Raw genomic sequence first — 23,496 nt, forward strand, 5'->3', positions numbered from 1 at the left:
TAAATGGATTCCTAGATACATTCTTAAATCTTGTATTAAGAATGAAGGATTTTGGGATTAGAAGATGAGATGCATGTCTGCATATCTAGATATATAAAGCGGTAACTTCAACATAATTTTTTTATTCATTCATATAATTTCGCTCATCAAACAGAAAAAAAGGCATCCTAAAGAAATAGAAAGAAATGAGTAGAGTATTGACTGTAAGCTTAAATAAAAAAAAAATTATGTACACTCTGGTTTGGTTTATATGTAATAATAAAATAACTCTCTCGATATTCTTCAACGTATGTAGGAAGAAAAACTACATGTCATGATAATATCTAAATCCTCTAATCTCTATCTGGACCTACAATCGCGTTTGTGTGATTTTCCTAATATTACTTTGTTCGATAATACATCAGAACTATTAATAATAATAATAACAATGATTTATCTTTATTAATCTCTCTTTTTCTTTTGCCGGTTAATAAATTTTTCTGTTCTTCAATATTTAGATGCACATGTATATGTCTAGATATTTCTAAATTCTTGAATTCTACAATCCTAGATTTTTTTAAGATCTTCAAATGCTTAAATTTTTGGATTTATAAATTTCAGAATATTTTTTTGAAGAATTTTTTAAAGATTCTTTTAGATTTTCAGAATTTTAAATTCTGTAAAACTCGTAAACTTTTCCATTTTTAATTTGAAAGCTTTAGTTTGTAAATTTTTATAAATCTTGAATTTTCTTTCTCTTTTAAATTTTCTACTGTGATGTATACAATGTTTTGTGAAGCATATGCCAGATTTTGGCACAAGTTTTATGAAACACTCCGTATGTGTGTGTATATTGTACATATCTATTATGACATAAACTTCAAACTTAAAATTCAAAATAATGTTGTAACCAGCAGTAGATCCATCGATATGAAGTTTAACCTTGAAACCTTGGAACTTTTAAGTATAAATCAAGAGATTTTATTATATAGATAGTAACATATGTTCTTGAACTATGATATACATAGTTCTAAAATAAAATTCTAAAATTTATTTTTCGTAAATTAAAGATTATATTATTATGTTAAATGATAATTACATAAAGTACATATTTTTTTACATGTAACATAAAGAGAGAGTATATATTTTTTTATATGTAATTGAAATAAAATTTTTGATTATACCCGTTTCTATAGTTATGATAAACCGAAAATGTAGATTTGCCACTAATTGTGTTACCCACACATACAATTCGCACGCGGAAATACATATACAGACAGGATGTACGCGGAAATACATATACAGACAGGAAACTGATAGCAATTAGCATTTTATCTTTACAATTATATAAAAAAAATAAAAGAATAGAAAAAAAATTTGTCAAACACAAATTTCAAAGAGTGCCATAATGATTCTCATGTTTATGTTATATATGTAACTCACATTATATACGTAATTTTTGTTTGACAAATCTTCTTATTTGTTCATTTTCGAAGATATTAAAAATCTTAATTGCTGCTGATTTATCTTGTATATGTAAACTAAATATTATTTAATTTAATAATCTCAATTTTTTTTCAACAACATCTGTTATAAATAAAGTTTCTTATCTTCACTGTCCTAAAAGTTCATTAACAACACCATAATTGTAAGTCCAGATAAAGATGAACAATATATCACAGTTTCAGATTTATACTTGTTACGTATTAAGAATAATGTCACACTAGTAATATTTTTATCACTTATCGATTATGCACAATAACTCTGTTTTTACATCGTCCAAATAGTAAGCATCAGTCATGTTTAGCATTAAATTGTGCCATAGAATGGAATGCAAAAGCTCGACAAAAAAATCCGCGAGTAATCTCAGACAGATCGCTGTAATTGTTTCCCAAATGAAATTTTTGTCTATCGCTTTTGTTCATAAATAAACGTAAGGTTTTAGCAACGTTACAACTATGTCACAGGAAGTTTTGAATTATTGACCGTGGTTATTTCTCATCTGACCTGATCGAGCAATAATGAAGCTGCCATTTCTACATCATATTTTGTTTGCTTCAGAGCGTTTTCGCATTGTTGTTTATTAGCCAAGCCCAACCTATAAAAAATGAGAAAATCGATTGCATCGTAATTTTTCCCCTTTTTGACACATTATCACAAGTGTCTTAAAGAATTTTTGAATTTTATATGACGGCAAATCTGTACAACTAATGTCGAGTCTGTTGTCCCAATATAAATGTCTATATAAAATCTTTATAACTGTAATATATAATGTCAAGTCATGTCTATTTTACAGCGGCACAGATAATCTCGCGTGAGTAAATCGATTTACCAAAGAATATCGAGACACTTACCTCACGAGACTTTCAACCTTCGCCTGTCTATCTTTTGCGATCTGTTTAGCAGCTTGATTCGTGTCCCAGCCGGTCGCCTGCAGCGCAGCCAGTACCTCCTGCTGCGACGCGTCCGCAGCCTCCTTCTGCACCTTCATGATCCTGCTCGCTCGAAACTCGTCGCTTAACGACATTACCAATTGCTGGGAGGCCGCGGTGAGCGGAGGACTAGTACCGGTTTGGTGTTGATTGACTTGCAGCAGGTTCACTTTGACGGCGGCCAAGTCGTTTACTGTTGCCGATCCAGATACATTTCTTGCTAAAGAAGAGGTTTCAGTTTGCAGCAGATTGGAGGGTCCGCTCAAGTTGCATTTGGCTGTAGAATAATGATTCTGCGTGTAACCATTTTGACCGGAATTGAGCGGGCTCCAGGTCGGAGGAGGAGGTGGGTTATAAACTGGCGGCTGTTTTAGATAAGGACTAAAGTCACAAGAGTGTCCCTGGGCAGACTGATTTCTGCCAATCATAGTCTTTTGTTGCTGTTGATTGCTAGTCATTTCCTGAGCGTTTTTTTGGCCCGAATCTCCGCTCAGATTATTAGAATAGTAATTTCGCAGTATATTCTGTTGAACAGTCTTATTATAGAGAGTATTGAATTCGTTCTGAGACAGCTGTTCTAGATTAGGTACCTGTAAAATATTTAGAATCACTTAGCTTAAGAGATTTGTTATACGTTTGAATTTTAAATCTCGAGGCTTATCAGATTTTAATAAGTATTGTCGCATATGTTAGCGTTTACTTTTTACACATTGTTTAATTCCAATTATTTTTAAATGTAATTATTTTTAAATTTGATAATTTTGAAGAAAAAATATCTTCCGAGATCTATTATATAATTACGAAAGTTACATACCGTTTGTTTCAATTCGGCGTATACTTGTTCGGATAAAAGTGTAGCAGGTTTCAGGTGTTGCAAATCATTCTGTATGTGAGCGATCTTGTGGACATTACTCGCACCGGATGACATTGGCACATTCTGAGGACAAATTTGATGCAAACCAAAACTGCTCTGATTCTGCGAGTAGTTCTGACTCATCGTCGGACAAGCTTGCGCTTGATTAGTGGAAGCGGCTTTGGAGATATTGCAAGATCCATATGGAGAGGGTTCGCTTGCACTCGCACCAGAAACATGATTGGCAGTTTGAAGCAAACTAAGAGCAGCGCTCGATGCATTATAATTCTGGCTACTGGTTGACGAACAAGCTTGCATCTGGTTCAAGCTCGCTTTAGAAGTGTTTGTGACATTATACTGAGAATCGTTTGTGACGCTGTTGGCAGCAACCTGCAGTAAATTGAAAACACCATGATCAAGGGTCGATGGATTCTGAAAATAATTCTCAGTATTTGCTGAGCAAACTTGAGCTTGATTAAACGTAGCCTTGGCAACATTGCAGGGACCATGTTGAGCCTCGCTTGTGCTACTACCAGCAATGTTGCTGGCAGCTTCGTGAAGCAGGTTGATATTGCCTTGATTGACATGCGTCGTATTCGGAGAATGATTCTGATTCGATGAGCAGGCTTGCGACTGAGTGAAGATGGCCTTGGCGACATTGCAAGGACCATGTTGATCGTGATTGCTCGCACCGCTGGCAATATTGCCAGCGGTTTCTTGAAATTTAGCGTTCCCTTGAGCCACTGGAACAGGAGTTAATGTCTGACATCCAGTAGCCAAATCGGTTAGACAGATATTTTGCTGCTGCTGCGATAGAGTCTGCGTTTGCTGCCAGATTTGACTCACTATGGCGTCAGTGGTCGATTCTGACATACGTTGCTCATCCTGAGGACGTGGTCTTTGAATGTTCGTACTTTTTGACTGCCAAGAATTTTGTACTTTGCTAGTAGATGATGTTGACGAGAAAGATGCTCGACGATCTATCGTCGTTACCGGTGATTTTGATTTCTTGTGTGGCGGAGATTTCAACACTGGAATGACCGTTAAAGATTTGGTGGCATCTTCTACAGTTGAAAGCTGCTGGATCGACGTGGAACCTTGTCGCAACTTGTCTTGCGATGAGCGCAAATAACTCGCGCCTTCCGGTTCCTGGTTTTCTTCACTATTGGCAGAATTCGTGTTCTTTGTAGCCTCCTTCTCGCCCAAGTGCTTCTCTAATTCGGCCAAAAAGCCAGGATCCAACTTTTTTGTGACATTGGCACTGGAGTTGGAATTTAGCGATAACTCGTTCATACTCCGTGCAAGCTCGCAATTGGATTTTGGCTTGGACGGACTCGTGTTTGGTCCAATGGAGGGAGGAGGCGGGGGAGTAGGGGCGACAAATGACGATGCAGATTCTTCAACGCCGGAAACGTTGACATAGGTCTGCGCGGCAGAAGAATTTCGTAGATCCTCCGGCCAGGTAGACCAGTTCGATCCGCGAGGGCTAATCTTATCTATCTCACTATAATGACTCACATCATCACCTTCCGCATTCGTATTCACGTTCAGGTTTACTGCGTCCTGTCGACATTCCTTATTCAGATTCACTGAGTATTGACGAGCTTCCTGAGAAAGTAATAAATAAAACAAAGTGGTATAGATAATTAAAAAAGTTGAGTGTCAATCGTTATAACTAAGTTCGCAAATTACTTGAAAAGATTGTTTTTCAAAAGATGATCCAACATACCTCTGTATTAGCAGAATCAGCAACGAAATTCGCTGTGCCTTGAGCGTGATCTCCTGCCTCTTGATTGTCCACATTTCCGTACATCTGCGTCTTCAGATAGCGACTGGCGACTTCAGTGGGTACATGACTATAATATCGCGAATGTGGTGGCTTCATGAACACAGCAGACGTATCGAAGGGATCAGAATACGCGGGATCCACGTTTCCGGGAAAGTTTGCATACGTCCTGCTCTCCTCGTCCTGCCAGGAAAACTTCTCGCCGTCAATTGGTTCATCTAGAATATTGACCACTCGCCTGCATGCGACTTCTTCATGTGCACTCGTACTCGCCAACTCCTCGGCAGACAAATCAATCAGGTTGTCCTCCTGGCTAACGCTCGAGGTCGACGCTGATTGTGAAATTTTGACTGGACTCGATCGAATATCGTTGCGCAGTTTCATATAATTAAATTGTTTTCTGGTGCGTGGTGTACCATAAGAAAATCTCTTTTTCGTCTGGTTGTCTGTCGCGGCCGCCATCAACACGTCTGGAGGATCCATCGGGTTCCTCAAGTATACATCGTCGATGTAAACGGGGCTACCCCAGCTCTTGCCGAAAGGTGCACCATGTCCCGTATGGATGAACGAATTTTCCAGTGGCTTGCTGATATCCCCTGGCTGTTTCCGGCGCATCGGATCGACCAGGCAGCGTGGAAAGTGCGCCACTTGAAAGGTTCGCTGGTTCTGGCCCTTCCACCAGTAGTTCTCCGGACGCCCATCGATAATTACGATTTGGTCTCCTGACTCAATAGACATTTTTCCTTCGACATTGTCGAAGGCGGTCACAGCCTTCATCACGGACGGCACCATGCTGGTCAATGATTCCTTCAATGAGGCGAATGTTGGCCTCTCCGAAGGTTCTCTCGCCCAGCAACGGAGCATCAATTCATACATGTATGGAGGTGTTGCTTCCGGTTCGTGCAGCCGCTCAGCTTCACGATCAATCTTCCGCAGTATTTCGGAACCGTTTAGGCCCAGCCAGGGCTCCTCGCCAAATGTCAACATTTCCCACAACGTCACACCGAACATCCAGACATCCGACGCGTGACTAAATTGTCGAGCCTTGAGAGACTCTGGAGCGCACCAAGGAAAAGGCACTTTCTTATGTTCGGTCATGACGTAGCAATCTTCCTCTTGAGGAAGTGCTCTCATCAATCCAAAATCACCGATCTTAACTTTGTCAATCGAGCTCAACAGGACGTTTCTACACGCCAGGTCGCGATGTAAGAAACGCTTTGCCTCCAAGTACGCCATACCTGTAGCGACTTGCAACGCATAATTGCAAAGAGTGAGAATTGAAATTCTGCCGCATTGCTGCCGCAAGTGGTCAAGCAGCGCACCTAAAGGCGCGAGCTCGGTCACCATCATCATTGGCTGGGACAACACCACACCGTATAGTCTAATGAGATTATGATGATCCAAGGTGTGCATCGCCTGAACTTCAGACACGAAGTCTTCCATGACACTTGGTTGCGTGAGAGCGTCCGCCTTCAGGACCTTCACGGCGACAGGTAGAGTTCGTCCAGAGGGGGAAGTCCATTCTCCTCTTCTAACGACACCGAAGCTTCCATCGCCCAATTTAACAGACAATACCACATCTTTATCCTGTATGAGACAAGTTAGTGCTGAGGAAGTCTCGATAGGCTGTGAGGCTCGCTTGCTGCTCTTACTGCTACTGCCGGGTTTAATTTTGGTGATCAGAGTTTTCTTCCATTGAGCACTCCGTCTCTTCTTTACCGCGTCCAGTAGGCGTCTGATGCCAGGTTTACCCAGACCTATCTTCTCCAGGTCTTCCGATTGAACATAATCAAAGTGATGCAACCGAGTGACCTGTAGATCATCCCGTATACGCGTGAAGAACTGAGAAAGCTGCACGTCAAGCAATAGCTCCTGAAGCCACTCTGTTCCCTCCTCATCTGCCATGATAATTGCAGTTCTTTCTTACTCACTCAGATATCCAACACTCTACAAATGTATATATAAAAATATTTTTAACATATGTATATGTAGGGATCTAAGAAAGATTTTAAATTTTCAAAAGATCTCACATTTTTTTAACATTAATTCCATATCATAACTTGGAAAAGAAAACTGAAAAGAAACTGATATTTATTATGCAGACTAATTTTTTAATATTCACTTTAGACAAAAGATATCATTTTGGGAAACAACATAACATTAAATAATATTAAAGAGAGATATTTTTTTTCGGAATATTTTGAAATTATATCTTTCTTTATGATTCTTTAAAGTATGTACTTGAATATTCTATATATCTAGTTAACGTTAACGCTTGAGATATAAGATAAAGAATATTTTATACTTAAACATTAATAAAAAATAACTTCTTTTTCTTATCTATTTCTAAGAATGCCAATGATTAATCATATTAGATATCGCATTCAATTGATAAGTCTCTATGTCAGTTAGATTTTTAATATAATTTTATAAGCAGAATTGAAAGCTCTGTGTAATAACTTTATAATTTTGAGAATGTTGGAAAATTAGATTTTTGATCTTATTAATTGACTATTTGGCAATTTATATTTTAAAGTTTAGAATTATCATTCTTCAATTTATACTTTTATATTAAAATTAATTCTTTAAAATGAAAATTTCTCATTTTTCAGATTTGAAAACTTTATCATCTTAGATTGTATTGAAATATTAATTCTTAGCAAAATCTTAAGCAAACAAATTAAACTGATCTATAATAAGATTTAATTTGAACAAAAGCTAGAGCAAAGCTTGCAAATATGATAAATATCGATGATAGAAATCAATCAGAAATTATATTCACAATTTCTGTTATCATTTTGATGTCAATTTGTTTGGTAAATTCTTCAGTCTTTATCATCAATTTGCATCCAACTGTGATTTGCGCAATTTCTATTTCATATTTTGTTGGCAAATTTAGCTGTATTCTGCTAACAATCTTGTAAAAGAAATCTCTTATCAGAAATCCGTTATCAGCATTTTTTTTTCTGCCGATAAAATTCATTCTAGAAACTTTACAAGAGATGTTTTCGACACAGCTTGGCTGTGTAAAAAACTCTATCCTGCCTCTTCTTCTTGATTCTTACTTAGAAAAAAAAATGCAATGGTCAACAAGACAGCTGACTCTCCCAGTCCATGACACAGTCTTCCCCTTCATACGTCACCGAGAAAACAGGCCGAGATAGGTAGTACTAACCTACGGATCTCGCTTTTATCATCTTTCTCTGTCCAGGATCGTCAGCGATCGTCAAGGATCGTCGAGGAAAATCGGAGAAACCACTCGCGACGAAGCTTCTTATTCGGGACGGATTTCCCGAAACGTTCGCTCGCTTCAAGGCGCTCGAGAGCGGCCTTCGCTCTGTCGGAATCCCCGACGACGCGCACTTTCACCCGACAGTTTTCCAGAGTGATGCATTCTCCAACGATCGCGTCCTAACCTAAAAGTCCAGCCGCTACTCCCCCTGAAAATTAATCCCCGTCCGCGCACTCGCCGATTCTCGTGAAGGAAACTACTACTATTGAACTACGGTCCAATAGAATAGATCGTTGTTGCAGCCCCGCTTCCGCGACTTCGGACGATCTTGCACACCAACGAGACGAGATTAGAGCGAAGGGGAGGGGGAAGTAGGGAAAAGAAAACAAAAAAAGTGATCAAAATTGAATAAATTTCACTGTATATGCAGTAGGTCGGACTGCGCATGCGCGCGAATGCACTTTCAAGGTAGTTCTCAGGGATTTTTTTGCGCGTGCGCATTGAACGTGGTCTCATTGAAGTATCAAATTCGCAAGAAAAAGGGTGCTCTATAAATTCATGGGACGCTCGACATTCATTTTTAGCGTCAAAAAAACATCGCGTGACCAAAAAATGACGAATTGGTATTTTCACTTTTAGTCACGTGATGCCTTTAACGCTGAAAATAAACGTCAAACGTCATTCAAAAAAGCGCCTTTCCTCTATAAAAATAATTTGAAAATGCTAAAAAAATTTACTCAAAAAATAAACTAAATAATTACAAATTACTTTCCTTCAAATATGTAAAATATATGTTGCTTTATTAAATCACCACATGAAAAATATTAAGATTCTCATTAAATGCACATCCCTGGATTTCATTGTTATTATGCTGCGCATGCGCGAGAAAAGCGCCTCTCCAATTGGTCAATCAAACGCTTCAAAGCGAGATTTCTCGTTTGCGCATGCGCGTCGAACGTGCTCTTCGGACTCAAGCGCATCGCATCTAGACAGTTCGCGCTTCATGACAGTTGCGCGGACGAAAGCGGCGCATGCGCGGTAAGCGATCCGGGCGCACCGGGCCTCGCGCGCGTCTGCTGAGGCGCGCGCGGCTGCGCATGCGCCAGCGGCATTTCTCCCATCTCCATCGCCACGGAAACTCGGTCGCCGTGTGTATCGTTACCTCGTTACTCGCGCGCGGGCCTCGGGAGACGTTCTTCCTCTCTCTTTCTCTTTCTCTCGCGAAAAATCATCGTGTGCGTGGCGTGCGTCTCGATGACATGTGTCGGTGAATCGCGTACGCCACATCGATAAATATTAAACGAGAAGAGGACGCCGACGACGACGCTGGTCCAGGGGATCGAGCGACGTGAACCCTGATACAAGCGGATACCCAATGTTTCGATCGCCGCAAAGTGAACGACAGTGACCAGCGTGCACCAGGGAAGCGCATCCTCTTGCCAGCGAGGTGAGCAGCCACCGGAAGAGAGTGCGCGCATTCCTCAAAGTGACGTACGCGCGAAGCGGAGGGGAAAAAAAGAGCGACGACGCCGGCAACGCGAGCGAGCGCGCGCGCGCGCGCGTTCGCGTCTCGCTCTCCTCCGCGTCCGCGTGAATAATAGGCATTCGGTTCACGGTTTTGCGCGTGTGTACATGTGTGTGCGCGAATCGTGAGAAAAGGATAGGTTCGTCCCTTCGCGAAGGAAGACCGGGGGAGGAGGAGGAGGGAGCGGAAAATTGGGCAGAATCGGCTCGTCGGTCCGCTGAATGTCGGCTGAACCACTCGAAATCGGATCAACCCCGAGGATCGACTTTATAGGTACGTGTGTGCATATGTGCATGGGCGTAACGAGGGGGGAGGGAGGGTTCAAGATACTCCGCCGATCGGAAAAATCAACGACCCTGAGCTTTTCTCGCGGTCTATCTTTGTGGCTTTTTTAATTTATCCTTTTTCTTGGGGGAGATTTCAAGAGTGAGAGAAGAGCGTGGAATTAAATGTTGATACGAGAGGGAAGAATGAGATTTCATAGAGATTTTGTATATAAATTATTGGTATTGAGACAACAATCAATATTACGTTGCATAAATGAATTTGGACCACGTAGGTGGATACTGATAATTTGATACCCATAAATTGAACGAAACGTGCTTTTTTATGAATATAAGGATTATTTGATTCATCAAATCCATACAATATTTAGATATTCATTAATACTTCCTTTAATTCATTTGTTTAGTTTATTTGTTCGACCAATGAATAAATATAAAAATATAACATAATTTCGATTACATATTTCCACAATTTGTTTTTTATGTACTATATTTTATACATGTCTGATATATGATTATACACATACCTATATCTTAAAATTAAAAAAAAGTATATTATTTTGATTATAAATAAATAAATTAATTAAATAAATTAATTATTATTCTTATTGTATAAGGAAAAAAATAATAATTTTGTAAATGTACTTATCTACATATATCACATAATTAATATCACATAATGAATAATTACGCATATTATTAATTTTTATTAATTTAACATTATTATTAATTTTTTTTATTTTACGATTTATTTATTTTTTAAAATTTTTTTATTTATTAAACGATATATATATATATATCACGCATATATGTATAGATATATGTATAAACATTTAAGAAAATGTGTCAAATATAATCCTGGTCTGTTATAAATAATATAGAATTACATGAAATGTCGATAATAATTTCGTGTCGATCGTGAAAGTCGGAAAAACGTGCGTGTCCGTATGCGAAAAAATTATACGCTACAGGGAAATAGGCGTACAACCGTCGTTTTCCAACTCGATAAGCCGTAAAAAAAGCCGCCCTACGATAAAATCGAACGCGCGGTCAAGCGTAAGGTGCTCCACGGACCGACTTTTCTTCTTTTGTCACGTGTGAAATAACACGAGGCGATCGCTTTTGCGCGCACGCGTGTGCACGTCAAAATCTGGGCCTAGATTTCGACTCGCGACCATAGATGCCAGTTTCGAGACGCTGTCCCCACCACTACATGTAGAGGAGGTAGCGCACACAAAGAAAGAGTCGTGTCCGTACACGTCGCCCAGCGCTCGGGCGGCGTGTACGGACACGGCTCTTTCTTTGTGTGCGCTACCTCCTCTACATGTAGTAGTGGGGGCAGCGTCTCGAAACTGGCATCACTGCTCGCGACGTCTTTTCTGAAAAAGTCGAAAAAGTCTAGCGAGTGGGAAATATCATGGCGAATTTCCGATTTTTACTGTCCCGGATTTTATCCAGTGGAATAAACTGACTGAAAAGTTGTGAAAATAATTCATATGTATATAACTCTACAATATATTTATTTAACTTTATATAAAAAGAGATATATTTGCTTTAATTAATAAATAAAAGAGATACTTTTGATTTAATTAATAAATCATACTAATCACTGTAGTTGAAAAAATGGAATCAATCTAGGAAATCAGTCTTTTTAATTCAAATTAATATGTAAAATTTTTACAACAGAAACTTCAGATATATAAACATTACTAAATTTTATAATAATTTTCAATTTAGTAAAAACAAATGCAATAACAATAGAATTATAAAAATTTTTATCAATATGGATCTGGTTTGCGTTTATTCGATATCTTCTGACAAAAAACTAATTTATTTCCTACGTCCTAATTTATTGCGGATTTTATTTTGGATAAAGCTTAAATTAAAAAAAAAACACTCAATTGACGAATATCGATAAAAAGATTTTCTATTTATGTCAACATATTTAATATAAAAGATATTAATTTTTATCGGATTTTTACATAAAATACAGGTTTTTATCGTTGACGTTGGATTATCCAAAAAATGTGAGATTTTATCCAATCCTGCTCTAAATTTAGAATCGTCATCCGTCCATCGATTGTCATCGATATTTAATCGTCACGGCAGGAGTTTGTTTATGCACGCAAAATGACATAACACACAACTGTTCGCGATCGAGTCGCATTTTCTCGCGCGTTTAGAAAGTTTAGAGACTTAATGAATCTAGGGAAAGAGATTTATAGAAGAGGATATTCCTATTTTTAGAAGGCTGAATAATATATAGATTTTATGATTTTTTAATGATTTTATGATTTTTTAATGATTTTAAAAAAATAACATAAGTCAGCTGTTTTTAGGATATATTTATTGATATGAGTAATTTTTTAAAGATTTTGGTAAATAAAATGATGATTTTGTAAATTATTCCATGTTGAGTCGATAAAATGTTTTGTATTTAATGCCACACGATCATGTCCTTCGCGTATTTATCTGAAAAATAGGTTTTTTCATAATCAAGAAGATTGGCTATAACCCAAAGGAAATTATTTAAAAAGGCTTATTAAAAGGTGATTTTTCAAAGAATAAATTTCGATTTTTCACTTATTTTTTCTGCTTTAAGAGGCTAAAAAAAAAAATAGAAATCATAGCTCGGGACGTCTTTAATAACGTTTTAATGACGTATATAATACATTATTAATACGTCGTTAAGACGTTTTTAAGCGTTATTATGTTTGCTGAGTAATTTCATTATGAATTGAATGAGTTTTGATAAATAAAATCGATTACGATTAGTTTTTGAAATATCGTGTGGTCATTAGATTGAAAAATATAGATTCAAAAAATGCATTTAAAATGTTCAATACAATTTTTATGGTAATAACAATTAAAATTTGCAATTAAAATTTGTAACTTATGACTTATGCTTCCTGTACCATGATAGTCTTCTTCCTCTTCAAAGAACTGCTGTTGCTCAGATTTTTTCTTTTCTTTTTTTTTCTTTTCTTTTTTGTCTTTCCTTTTTTTTCTTTTTCTTTTTTAAGTTTTGATTTCTTTTCATCATTGTCACTAGTATAGCGATTCCCGTAAAAAACATATCACTTTACATTTCTTTTGTTTTTTTTCCGGATGCATTTTCTATTATTTTTTTTATTCATTAATTGTAAGCATGAAACCAAAAATATTAAATCAAATAATTTTGCAGAAACCCCCCCTTCCCCCATTATCGATGTCAGGATCCGCTAGTGGATATATATATATATACACATACACCAATATATATAAAATCCAATCTTACAATAAGTTGGGAAAATTTTGGGCAACAGACCCAAGGACACTTCTTCGTACACTTTCCAACGACATAATTATCGTATATAATAAGTAGAATCCTATTATTGATTGTTCTGGAGAGTTAATTGATGATTAATCGATATTTGATCAAAATGATCTTGAAAACTGATCTTGAAAATATATATATATTTGACATTACATATAAAATGTTTTCTACTTAGTGACAAATTAGTTTTCAAGATCATTTTGATCAAATATCGATTAATCATCAATTAACTCTCCAGAACAATCAATAATAGGATTCTACTTATTATATACGATAATTATGTCGTTGGAAAGTGTACGAAGAAGTGTCCTTGGGTCTGTCGCCCAAAATTTTCCCAACTTAAGATTGGATTTCATTTTTGGTCTAAACTTTTAGCCTTAAAGTAAAGTTTACGACGCTTAGATTACGAATACAAGTTTCCAGATGAATCGACCCGTATATATTTTCACTCTAAAAATTTTAATTTTCATTCATATAAAAAAATACCTTATCGGCCATTTTCTCTTTGGAAAAGTAACGGTAATCTACGCGTCATCAACTTTATTTATAAGTCAAAAACGAGGTCCCCTCTCGAACTGACAAATTTTCGGCAACAGTTGTCCGACTCGTTTATCAACCTACGAATATTAATCGCTGATCAAGTCGTTCAAGAATTTGATCGAAGGGGGATCGAATCGCGTCGTATAAAAAAAAAAAAAAGAAAAACCATTGGCAACGCGCTCTAAGCTCTAATCGCTTTATGTAAGAATCCACGCGAATCCTTTTTATTGGTCGCGAGTCTCGCGCGCGCGATAAAGACACGAGACGCGAGAGCCTCTTTCACGCGACGCTAATTAAACCTACGCGCAAAATATATACGCGCGAAGTAGGGACTCGAGGGGGAGAAAGGGGGAAGCGCATCTAGAGACGCGAGAGGCTGCGCGGACGTACACCCCTCCCGCCCCACCCCGCCTCGCCCACCCCCTCCGGTTCCACCGGCAATCGTTCGCGCGAGAGATGCGTGCGCGAGAAACGCGGTCGCCGAAAAAAAAAAGGAAAAAAAAGGGAAAAAAAATGTCGCGAGTCCTCCGTATCGGTGGCAGCGACGGCGGCGGCGGCGCCGCCGCCGCCGCCGCTGCAGCCGGCAGTGGGGACCCTGCCATACCGAAAAATCGATTTCCCGTAGGGCATAAGGGCGCGCGAGCGACCGGGAGGGCGGCCAGTGGGAGAAGGGAACACGTACGGACGCGAAATTCGGGAAAATCATCCGCAAGGTACCGGAGAAAAAGAGAGAGAGAGAGAACGCGCGGGAGCGAGCGCACCGTCGTTGATGCTGCGCGATAAACCGATACGCGAGGGAGCGAGAGAGAGAGAGAGGGTGGCGCTGGGAGGGGGGGGGAGAGAGAGAAATTGGTTTTCTAGCCCGCGTTCTCTCCCGATGCCACCGCGCGTGTGGGTGAGCGTGCGGTCGTGTAGTAAGAGGGGGGAGGGGCGAGGGGAGAAATAATTAATGTGCGACCATTTCTCTCTCTCTATCTCTCTCTCTGTCCGTTCCCCCTTCCTCCTCCTCGTCGACCGACCTACCTACGGGTCTCTTGTACCGCTACGCTCAAGCTACCATTGTGTCGGGACGCCGCTTCCGAGGCGATCGCGGATTGAATTCTTCGATCGGGCGGGAGAGGAGGAGCGTCGGAGAATCCGCGAAAGAAGCGGCCACGCGGAGGCCCGCGAACGAGAGTGCGACATCCCGGAAGGAGGAAAGGAAGGTGGGAGGGAGGGAGGGAGGGAGGGAGGGGGACACCGCTCGTCGCTCTTTCCGAAAAATCGACGGCATCCTCGAGCGTCTTCTTTTTTTCTCCTCTCCTCTCTCTCTCTCCGCGTCTTCAAATTCGTGGAAGTTAGGTTAGGACAGTTACTTCCGCAGATATTGGCGATCGCCCTCCCTTCTCCCTGTCCTTCCCCCTCCCCTCTTCGCTCTCTTCTTCCTCGCGTCTCCTCGCGCTGGTGGCGTCGTCTCCCCGTCGCGGATGCGTTCCTCGGGTATCTCGTACGCTCAGGGCTTCGTCGCGTCGCCGCTCGACAAGCGTGACCGCGTCGTCTCGTCGCGCGACCAATTCGCGGATTCACCCAGGAAGTGAAAGAGCCGAATAAACTCGATCGCGCGTGCGAGCGAGCGAGCGGAACGGTCGCGACTCGGATTCTCGTCTCGAGTCGAAACGAGCGGATGAACACGCGGGCATGTTAACCGAGTGTCGCCGAATATCGGACGCGGTCTCGGAAACGTCACGACGACACGTCCCGCGGCCTGTTGATCGACCTTAACGCGTGCCTCGTTATTGCAGAGTGACCCCGCGCTCGAGAGAACGGTGGCCATGGACGTGGACGGAGATTCGGTGGTGGATCTAAGTATCAGGTAAGAGTGTTGTATATTTTAACCACACCAGGTTCGTCAGGTGTATTTATCGAATATCTCTCTCTTTAGATACAATTTAATTTACATAAAAAAAATATATATATATATATATATATATATATATATATATATATTTATGTATGTATATGTACATTTTATGTTGCGTAAAATTATATTCTACCATGTATGATCTCATTTGAAATTGTATAATTCTCTAGAGCTCAAAGTGGAACAATATACATTATGGTAATTAATGATAATGCCACTTTTTATCCAAGTGAGTTTCTTCAGTGTCAGGTTGTTATCGCTGCTTGTGATGGACAAAGAAGTAGGTCGTTGTTACTCTTTAAGTGACATGTGCGAGTATACTTTTGAAATAATTTGACAAGCGCCGTAAAAGTTTTCTGCCTATATCATACGACATATAATAAATGTAGTATGTTAATTCTCTGTACCTGTTTTATGCTTTTCAGCAGTAGTGGCAGACGCAATTCCCCATCCCTTTCGGTAAATTCTGGAGATATCCCGTTAGACCTGGGGATTCATCTTCATGCTTCTCCCAGTCCACCGGAGAATGATATATTAGAGGCTCGTAATATACAAAATGCAACACGAGGCATTTTGGCTCCTAAACGATCACATGGGGATGAACGGAAGCCACGACGTAATCTTAGACCTAGAATCGAGAGGAGTTATGCCGAAAGTCCTGATGAACCTAGAATGAACGGATATTTAAATGGAAATGCATCAGATAGCGATGAAGGTTGTCCTTGAATCTCATTTTAGTCGTAAAAAATAAAGAATTTATGAAGAATTTTATTTGAATTATTATATTTTATTCATAGGTGAGATGCCTCCGTTGCTGCCAATTAAGGAATTGTCATCCGATGAGCTGGCTGAACGCGAAAGAATGCTAAGAAAGTGCAGAGAGGAACTCAAAACGGAAGAGATGAAATTGGTACTTTTAAAGAAATTACGTCAATCGCAACAGCTCAAGGAAAATATTGCGGCAGTGCCAAAGATTCCCAGCAAATTACCACCACCAGTAACGGTGCAGCAAGTACCTCATAGGTAAAAGTCTTTGCCATGATATTTCTTTTTCCAAGATGTGATTCTTACATATTGTCACATTCTAATAATAAAAATTTGTTTTATATCACAGAACAGGGAAAGCGCCGCCACCTTTGCTCAGAGGTCAACCTGCACCAAGCAGAAGTAGCAGTTTACACGCTCCGCCACCTGCCATGGTACTTCCTCCTACAGCCGGTCGAAATACCATTCCAAGTACAGGAATGCCTCCGAATATGGTGATACCACAACCTCCTCATCCTAGAGGGAGACCGCCCTCCAGTGTAACTGCTGCGACTGTGCCAAGTTATCATGCACCGACGGATAGAACGGAGAGATCCACGAAAGATCCAACGCCTGCCCCTGCGCATCAAGTAAGTAAGGTATAACAAATCACATTTTATCATTTTTCTTATAAGTCTTAATTGTAACTTTAACTTATACAAGGCATTAAAACAAGTTAGAAGTCGTTGAATCATCTTTTATCGAGTAATTGTAAGAAAACATCTTACTAACACTTTCACCGCTAATACGTTATTGATATATTATGAGCGATCGTAGTGCGAACGCTCTGACTGGCCGTGAAAGTGTTAAATAATTTTCTCCAATGAAATGACATATATAATTGATTATTGTGTTTTTCTAAACACAAAGCTGCTTGCTGGATCGCAAGAAAATAAAACCACCGCATCCTTAAGCACACCTGTGAATTCAGAACAGGTATATTCATTCGTCGATAAATGTGTAACGCCTTCCCATCTGTTGTGTGTCCTCTAAGAGCTATTAATTTTTTTTCCACATTGATTATTTATATATAGTATTATATTATTTATGGCGTTTTAATTAAGCTTTATTTCTGCCTATGCTTTTTGTTTCTAACAGTTCTTTGTTGTACGGCAAAACTATATAAAGGGAAGCAATTATCTATAGTTTTTATCATAGTGTGTAATATAAGTTAACACGCAATATAGCTGAAATCTTGACTAATACAATGATATCTATTTTTTTAGCATATCTATATTACAATGTCAAAAGATATTACGTAAAGAAGGAAAAATTGTAATTGCATGCAGTTATCGCATATTTTTTGATACATATCGATACTATATAACACACCTATTTTATATAGATGCTTATATATAAATAAGTATTAAAAAATTATTAGATAATATGTTTTTTGGTTCAAATTTATTTAAATACAACTCTTGTATTTTTTTTTCCATTTGTTTATTTTTGCTATCAGAAAATTAATTGCATATGATTTATAAGTTTGTTTCAAGTAAAATATACCAAGTAAAATACATTTTGTATTTTTCCGTCAATTTAGGAGAGAACGACGCGGGAAGAGACACCTGCTCAACGTCAAGCAGCCGCCAAGATGGCCTTAAGAAAGCAGCTCGAGAAAACATTGTTACAAATACCGCCGCCGAAGCCACCGCCCCCGGAGATGCACTTTGTACCAAATCCCTCCAACACTGAGTTCATATACTTGGTTGGTTTGGAACATGTAGTCGATTTTATAACAAAGGAACCGGCGATACCGCCACCTCCCGAACCGTTTGAATGCTCGCAATGCAAAACCGACTTCACACCCGTGTGGAAATGGGAGAAACCTATGCCCGGTGGTAAGAAAGACAGCCCTAGAGGGCAACATGCAACCTTCCAACGGCCGTCAGCGGGTCGCGATCCGAGAGTTATATGTGAACATTGCGTGACCACCAATGTGAAGAAAGCATTGAAAGCAGAGCACACTAATCGGTATGTTTTTAGTTACGTATATTTTTACATATTAATAATGTACATATAAATTTGATATCTCTTTCACTTCTTGTTATTTAATCTTTTGACAAATTGCGATAGCTAAATTTATTATTTTGTGTATAAAAGATTCGACAAAAATATTGTCCAATTAGACACACTTCATTAGTGTAGATAGATGATAATTGAAAACTAAATACTGCAGAATAATAAAATATAAAAAAAGAAATGTGAAGTAGAAACATAAATAGAATGACGCTATTATTATCTTTCGCTTGTAACAAATGCGATTTTACGGTGGTTTCACAGATTAAAAACTGCTTTCGTGAAAGCGCTGCAACAAGAGCAAGAGATAGAGCAAAGATTAGCACAAGCGGCATGTCCAAGTCCAGATCCTCCGGCTCCGAAACCAGTTCCTAAGGCGGCCACACCTACGAGAAGAGTGGCCACGCCGCCTGCGCCGCCGCCGCAGGTACCACCGGCGCCCACGTTAACGCCGACACCCCCGGCGCCAAAGTTACAAGAACATCCTTTGGTGAAATTGGCCGAGAGCGGGAAATTCAGTCCGCATCATGCAGCTGCCGCGGCAGCCTTGCAACAACAATTGCTCAGAGGTAGGAGCAAAGAACTTTATACAGTGAAATTGCAAAATTCTAATTTTATATGATAAAATAATATTATTATTCGCACGATGACGTTTATTATTGTTACAGAATTAGCGAAAAACCCAGTGCCGGCTATATCGCCGCATCAACCGCTTCCTGCTCACATGATGCCGCATTTCACCTCTATTTTATACCCGTATCAATTAGCGATGGCGCAGGCTGCCGGCGGCAAGGGTCTCGTAGAGTTACAACGACAGGCGGCTGATCTCCAACGCCAGTATCTACTCGATATGATTCCGTCGCAAGCGTCCCAAGCGCAAGGCAATCAAGCACCGCCGAGAGCTCATCCGCACAATTGGAAAACGTAACCGGACGCATCTAAGGGATGATGTAACGGTAAATGCAAATAAATGAGACATTAATGAACTCGCGTTTAATGGAGGACTAACGGAGATCCAGTAAACGCACGGTTGGCCATAAATACGTGCGCCTGGAATGGTTATGCTGTGTACCAATCGCAGCGCTAATGTCTCTGGTTAAGGTGAAGCTCAACTTGATACATTGAAGGAATGAAAGACATTCGTTAGTATTGTATAAAGAATAATAACCGTTGTGAATATGTCAATTGACGTGTAAGTTTATTGTTATTCTTTCTTAAGGGTCAAGGTTTTATTTCCGTCACTGAAACAAACACACGTAACGAATTACGTGGGAATTCGAAATCATAGAATCGACGTCGTTATTTAGTGCAGACCAATACTAGAACTTTCCACGATTGGGATTGTCGTTTTCACCTTCTTTATTTCTGATCTTTCCTTGTACATGAGGCGTACATATACATTATTAGTTTTTGTTAACGTTATTCGATTGAACAATAGATAAATATAATAATTGATTTAAACATGTCAACAAGCATATATTATAATATTGAATGCGATTGCTTGGATTAGAAACGACACGGATTTGCCTGACTAGGCGCTTCGCGAGCGCCATCCCTCGCTTGCGCTCGATCATATTGCACTACTTTCATTCTTTTACTCGCGCTTTTCTTGCATTATTTACTAAAAGCGCAGACATTGTTATTGGTAAAGTAATTTTTAAAGTATTTTCTACTTGTGCGTTGTAATCTACTACATCTCTCCCGTTGTACATTTCTTCTTCATTCCTTTCACTTGAACGAAATAAGTAACATGTGATATGTGGAAAGCTGCAAAGTGCTAATTCGCGCTCGCGTGACGTCGTAAGTTAGACAGCTCTTTGTTATATACAATATAATATAAAGAACCAAATAGAGACATTTGCAAGGCACTAAATAAACCGATAATAAGTGTAAAACAAATCGGATGATTAAGAATAAGTAGGGATAATTGCGGAGGGTGCACGGAGAGTGTAATGTGAGATGACGGTAAACTGATGGAAAGGATCTTTCTAGGCCCTTAGATAGTTAAGACGATCTTTTTGCCGCTGGCTTTCAACGAGTTTTTGCGAGCCACCGGCAGTACCTGTACTATGTGTATATCTCATTATTTTCTTCGAATTGTATTTTTAAGGCGAATTTAACGCAAAATAAGGCTATAGCTGTACACGAGAAAAAGGAAAAAAAAAGACGTTTGTAAGAAAGCACGTGTGAGCAAGGCCGACATATGTGAAATGTATAGCAATTTTTTTCTCTATATATCTATCTCTCTCTCTCTTTCTCTCACGATACTTAGCAGAATATGCATTGATGAATTTTTAACGAGAATGACACGAGTGTCTTTCGCACACAAATACATTTTTTTCTTTTTTCATGGACGTTAAAATTGAACGTTAAAAATTGGGCTCGTGATTCCAGTATGCGTGATTTAACATGGACTAATTTTAAACGCCAAGAACGAGACTCTTTGCGAACGAATAGCGGCTAAATAATCGGAATATTCGAGTTGAATATCGGCGCGCGATTGATTTCATGTCAAACATTCGATGTAAAGATATTTAAAGAGAACTAGAGGAGAGATTTTAATAAACAAGAATTTCTTTTTTTTTCTTTTTTGTGAATTGTTACAACACGGCGACCGCCGGATTTTTATGACGTCCTATACTCAAGTCTGCACTTGAAACGAGTTAAAAATATATCCGGCACACTCTTGTCCCAATAATAATACCAATTAATTACCAGTCTCCCCTTTCCCTTTCTCCCTCCACTAATAGTCTGATTTCATTGATTCTGAACTAACCGATCTTGGTCATACACACTTCCGAATCAATTAAATATATAGTACTATAAGTCTTGATATTTCTTGGGGTATATGATACACAACTTAATAAACTAAAATAGCGCATAATCATCTCTCTTTGTACTAACGTGATAGATTTTGAACTCGTACTTGATATACATGTACACCATAATAAGTCTTACGATCGCATAATAGATCAAGATCTGTGTTTTTTGTGTAAGAGAAAACGTAATAATATGTCGTCAACTAATTATGTATTGTCATCGGGGCACTACCGTCGTCGTCGTTGTTATTCTAAGGTGGAATCCGGAAGCGAAATAGGAAAATATGAGATATAAGAGGATGAAACTTGAATATACTTCCCCGAGAGAATCGAGCAATATTTTGTATAATTTTGACAATTGAACAATTTATTTAAAAGCCGTCTTAAGTAAAAAAGGAAAAGTTAAAAATTTCAAGACAAAAATTATAAACAATTAACAAAAATTATATAAAAATCATGGTAACGTTAAATATAAACAAATATAGACAAATTCTATTTAGGAAGAGAGGAAGTATTCTCCACAAATATAAAATAAATAAAGAAATTTTTATAATTTAATTTTAGACATTAATTCTTAAATTCTTTTTTTTTTGTACTGCTTTTAAAGAAAATGGAAGTTGATTTCATAATAATATTAGTGTATATAATTTTTAATTAATTGCTGAGTCGATTTTTTGTTTTTAAAATGACTTGCAATCTTTCAAATCTCTTAAAATTTTGATTTTTTTTTGACTTGACCAATGTTGAACAACATGTGTATTTTCGCGAATAATAAAATAATGATTTTTATGTATATTGGCGAATATATATATATATATATATATATATATATATATATATATATTTATAAAGATGTAAAATACGTGTTGATATGCATTTTCTGTGAAAATATGTATTTGCAATGTTCACATACATAAAATATACATTTACAAATACATATATGAAATATTCATTATTCGTTAATACATTCCGTTCAATTTTTATTTCCTCTTTTATAAAGCATACACAAGTTATGCTAAAATTTGAAATATAGTATAAGTGTCAAAGATTTTCACGCAAAATCATTATCAGATCAATTTAATATTCAAAATTCATTAATGTTATAACAATGACTATTTTTAGAAAGTATTAATTCTTAAAAAAAATTCAGAAATATTACATTTAACATATAAACATTTATAATTATAATAATTATAATTTAATATATATACATTTATAATTAATATATAAATACAATTTTATATTTAATATTACATTTTTGTGAAGTTTTCGGTTTAAGATTTTTTCTTAAGACGGTTTGAAAATAAGCTCTTCAATTTCACAATCGCTTACCATATATTTTATGTGAAACGCGAAAAACCTGATATTGTATGTGTGTGGAAAACTTAAATTTGAATCTGGGAGTCAATTGTGTATCACATTATTAAGTGAAAATTACAAAAGTGAGCAAATTTACTAGATATTGATTAATGAAATTATAAATATTCTAGTACATTTGCTCACTTTTGTAATTTTCACCAAGTTGTGTGATACACAATCGACCCCCTGTTTTCTGATGATAAACGAAGATTATGTGTGTGAAGCTTTCTCTATAAAATTCTCTCTAACGACGCGAAGATGTGCCTGATGTGTGACTCTTGAAATTAACGCTGTTTCGATGGAAAACAGAATCATCATCATCAAATCATCATCATCATCATCTTATTTGGTAATCAGAGATCACGTCTCGTTTTGTTAACGAAAAAAAATACATTTTCTTCTATTCTTCTTTTCTAGTCTTGTCTTTGACCTCTATGTGGTGCTGTTAGCAATTAAACATTTTTCAAGAGTGGGAGAGAATTTTATATCCTTAAAATATAAGAACCTTTCGCTGTACGACGGAAACGAGGGATTGCGAATATTTAACAGAATTGGAATTCTTTATTTTGCAAAATGTGAAAAGATAGGAGTCAATTTTTTGACTGCACATTTTTACGGGGACACGTAAACATTTTATGCTTTATGTAT

At 38.1% G+C, this 23,496-nt stretch overlaps 2 protein-coding genes across 14 annotated transcripts; one reads left to right on the forward strand and one right to left on the reverse strand.

Annotated features, from left to right (window-relative positions):
• Positions 1-106: 106 nt before the first annotated feature.
• On the reverse strand, positions 107-8,670 carry Ack (activated Cdc42 kinase). Of its 4 annotated transcripts, none has more exons than XM_083096191.1 (5): positions 8,226-8,670; positions 4,994-6,948; positions 3,226-4,872; positions 2,334-3,001; positions 107-2,077 (listed from the first exon to the last, which is right to left on the reverse strand). In XM_083096191.1, the coding sequence occupies exons 1-5, from the start codon at positions 8,245-8,247 to the stop codon at positions 1,978-1,980; spliced, it is 4,392 nt and encodes a 1,463-aa protein (XP_082952317.1). In that variant the 5' UTR covers positions 8,248-8,670; the 3' UTR covers positions 107-1,977. The 4 variants fall into 4 exon arrangements, with proteins under 4 accessions (XP_082952317.1, XP_082952318.1, XP_082952319.1 ...); XM_083096192.1 differs by having other exon boundaries at positions 4,994-6,997; positions 8,226-8,669; XM_083096193.1 differs by having other exon boundaries at positions 4,994-6,997; positions 8,116-8,237.
• A 755-nt stretch (positions 8,671-9,425) lies between these two features.
• On the forward strand, positions 9,426-23,256 carry Simj (transcriptional repressor p66-beta simjang). 10 transcript variants are annotated; one of them, XM_083095800.1, is made up of 9 exons: positions 9,426-10,080; positions 15,729-15,799; positions 16,273-16,562; positions 16,645-16,870; positions 16,962-17,250; positions 17,522-17,587; positions 18,195-18,625; positions 18,935-19,239; positions 19,339-23,256. In XM_083095800.1, exons 2-9 carry the CDS (start codon positions 15,759-15,761, stop codon positions 19,596-19,598), a joined length of 1,908 nt encoding a protein of 635 aa, XP_082951926.1. In that variant the 5' UTR covers positions 9,426-10,080; positions 15,729-15,758; the 3' UTR covers positions 19,599-23,256. The 10 variants fall into 10 exon arrangements, with proteins under 10 accessions (XP_082951926.1, XP_082951930.1, XP_082951928.1 ...); XM_083095804.1 differs by having other exon boundaries at positions 16,276-16,562; XM_083095802.1 differs by having other exon boundaries at positions 9,426-9,729.
• Positions 23,257-23,496: the final 240 nt, after the last annotated feature.

The sequence above is a fragment of the Camponotus vicinus genome, unplaced genomic scaffold, assembly GCF_025532165.1.
Source record: "Camponotus vicinus isolate PSW18456_S1 unplaced genomic scaffold, iyCamVici1.0 SCAF_4, whole genome shotgun sequence".
Classification (NCBI taxonomy): domain Eukaryota; kingdom Metazoa; phylum Arthropoda; class Insecta; order Hymenoptera; family Formicidae; genus Camponotus; species Camponotus vicinus.

What these genes read in the sequence shown, in the direction of transcription:
- Ack (XM_083096191.1), bottom strand. Translation starts at nt 8,247, where the DNA reads ATGATAAAAGCGAGATCCGTAG. An exon ending in GATAAAAGCGAGATCCGTAG is followed by an intron (nt 6,949 to 8,225) that starts GTTAGTACTACC and finishes TTATCATGGCAG; the next exon opens with ATGAGGAGGGAACAGAGTGG. An exon ending in AAGGTTGAAAGTCTCGTGAG is followed by an intron (nt 2,078 to 2,333) that starts GTAAGTGTCTCG and finishes CATTTTTTATAG; the next exon opens with GTTGGGCTTGGCTAATAAAC.
- Simj (XM_083095800.1), top strand. Translation starts at nt 15,759, where the DNA reads ATGGACGTGGACGGAGATTCGGTGGTGGATCTAAGTATCAG. An exon ending in AAAGCAGAGCACACTAATCG is followed by an intron (nt 18,626 to 18,934) that starts GTATGTTTTTAG and finishes GTGGTTTCACAG; the next exon opens with ATTAAAAACTGCTTTCGTGA. An exon ending in GCAACAACAATTGCTCAGAG is followed by an intron (nt 19,240 to 19,338) that starts GTAGGAGCAAAG and finishes TTATTGTTACAG; the next exon opens with AATTAGCGAAAAACCCAGTG.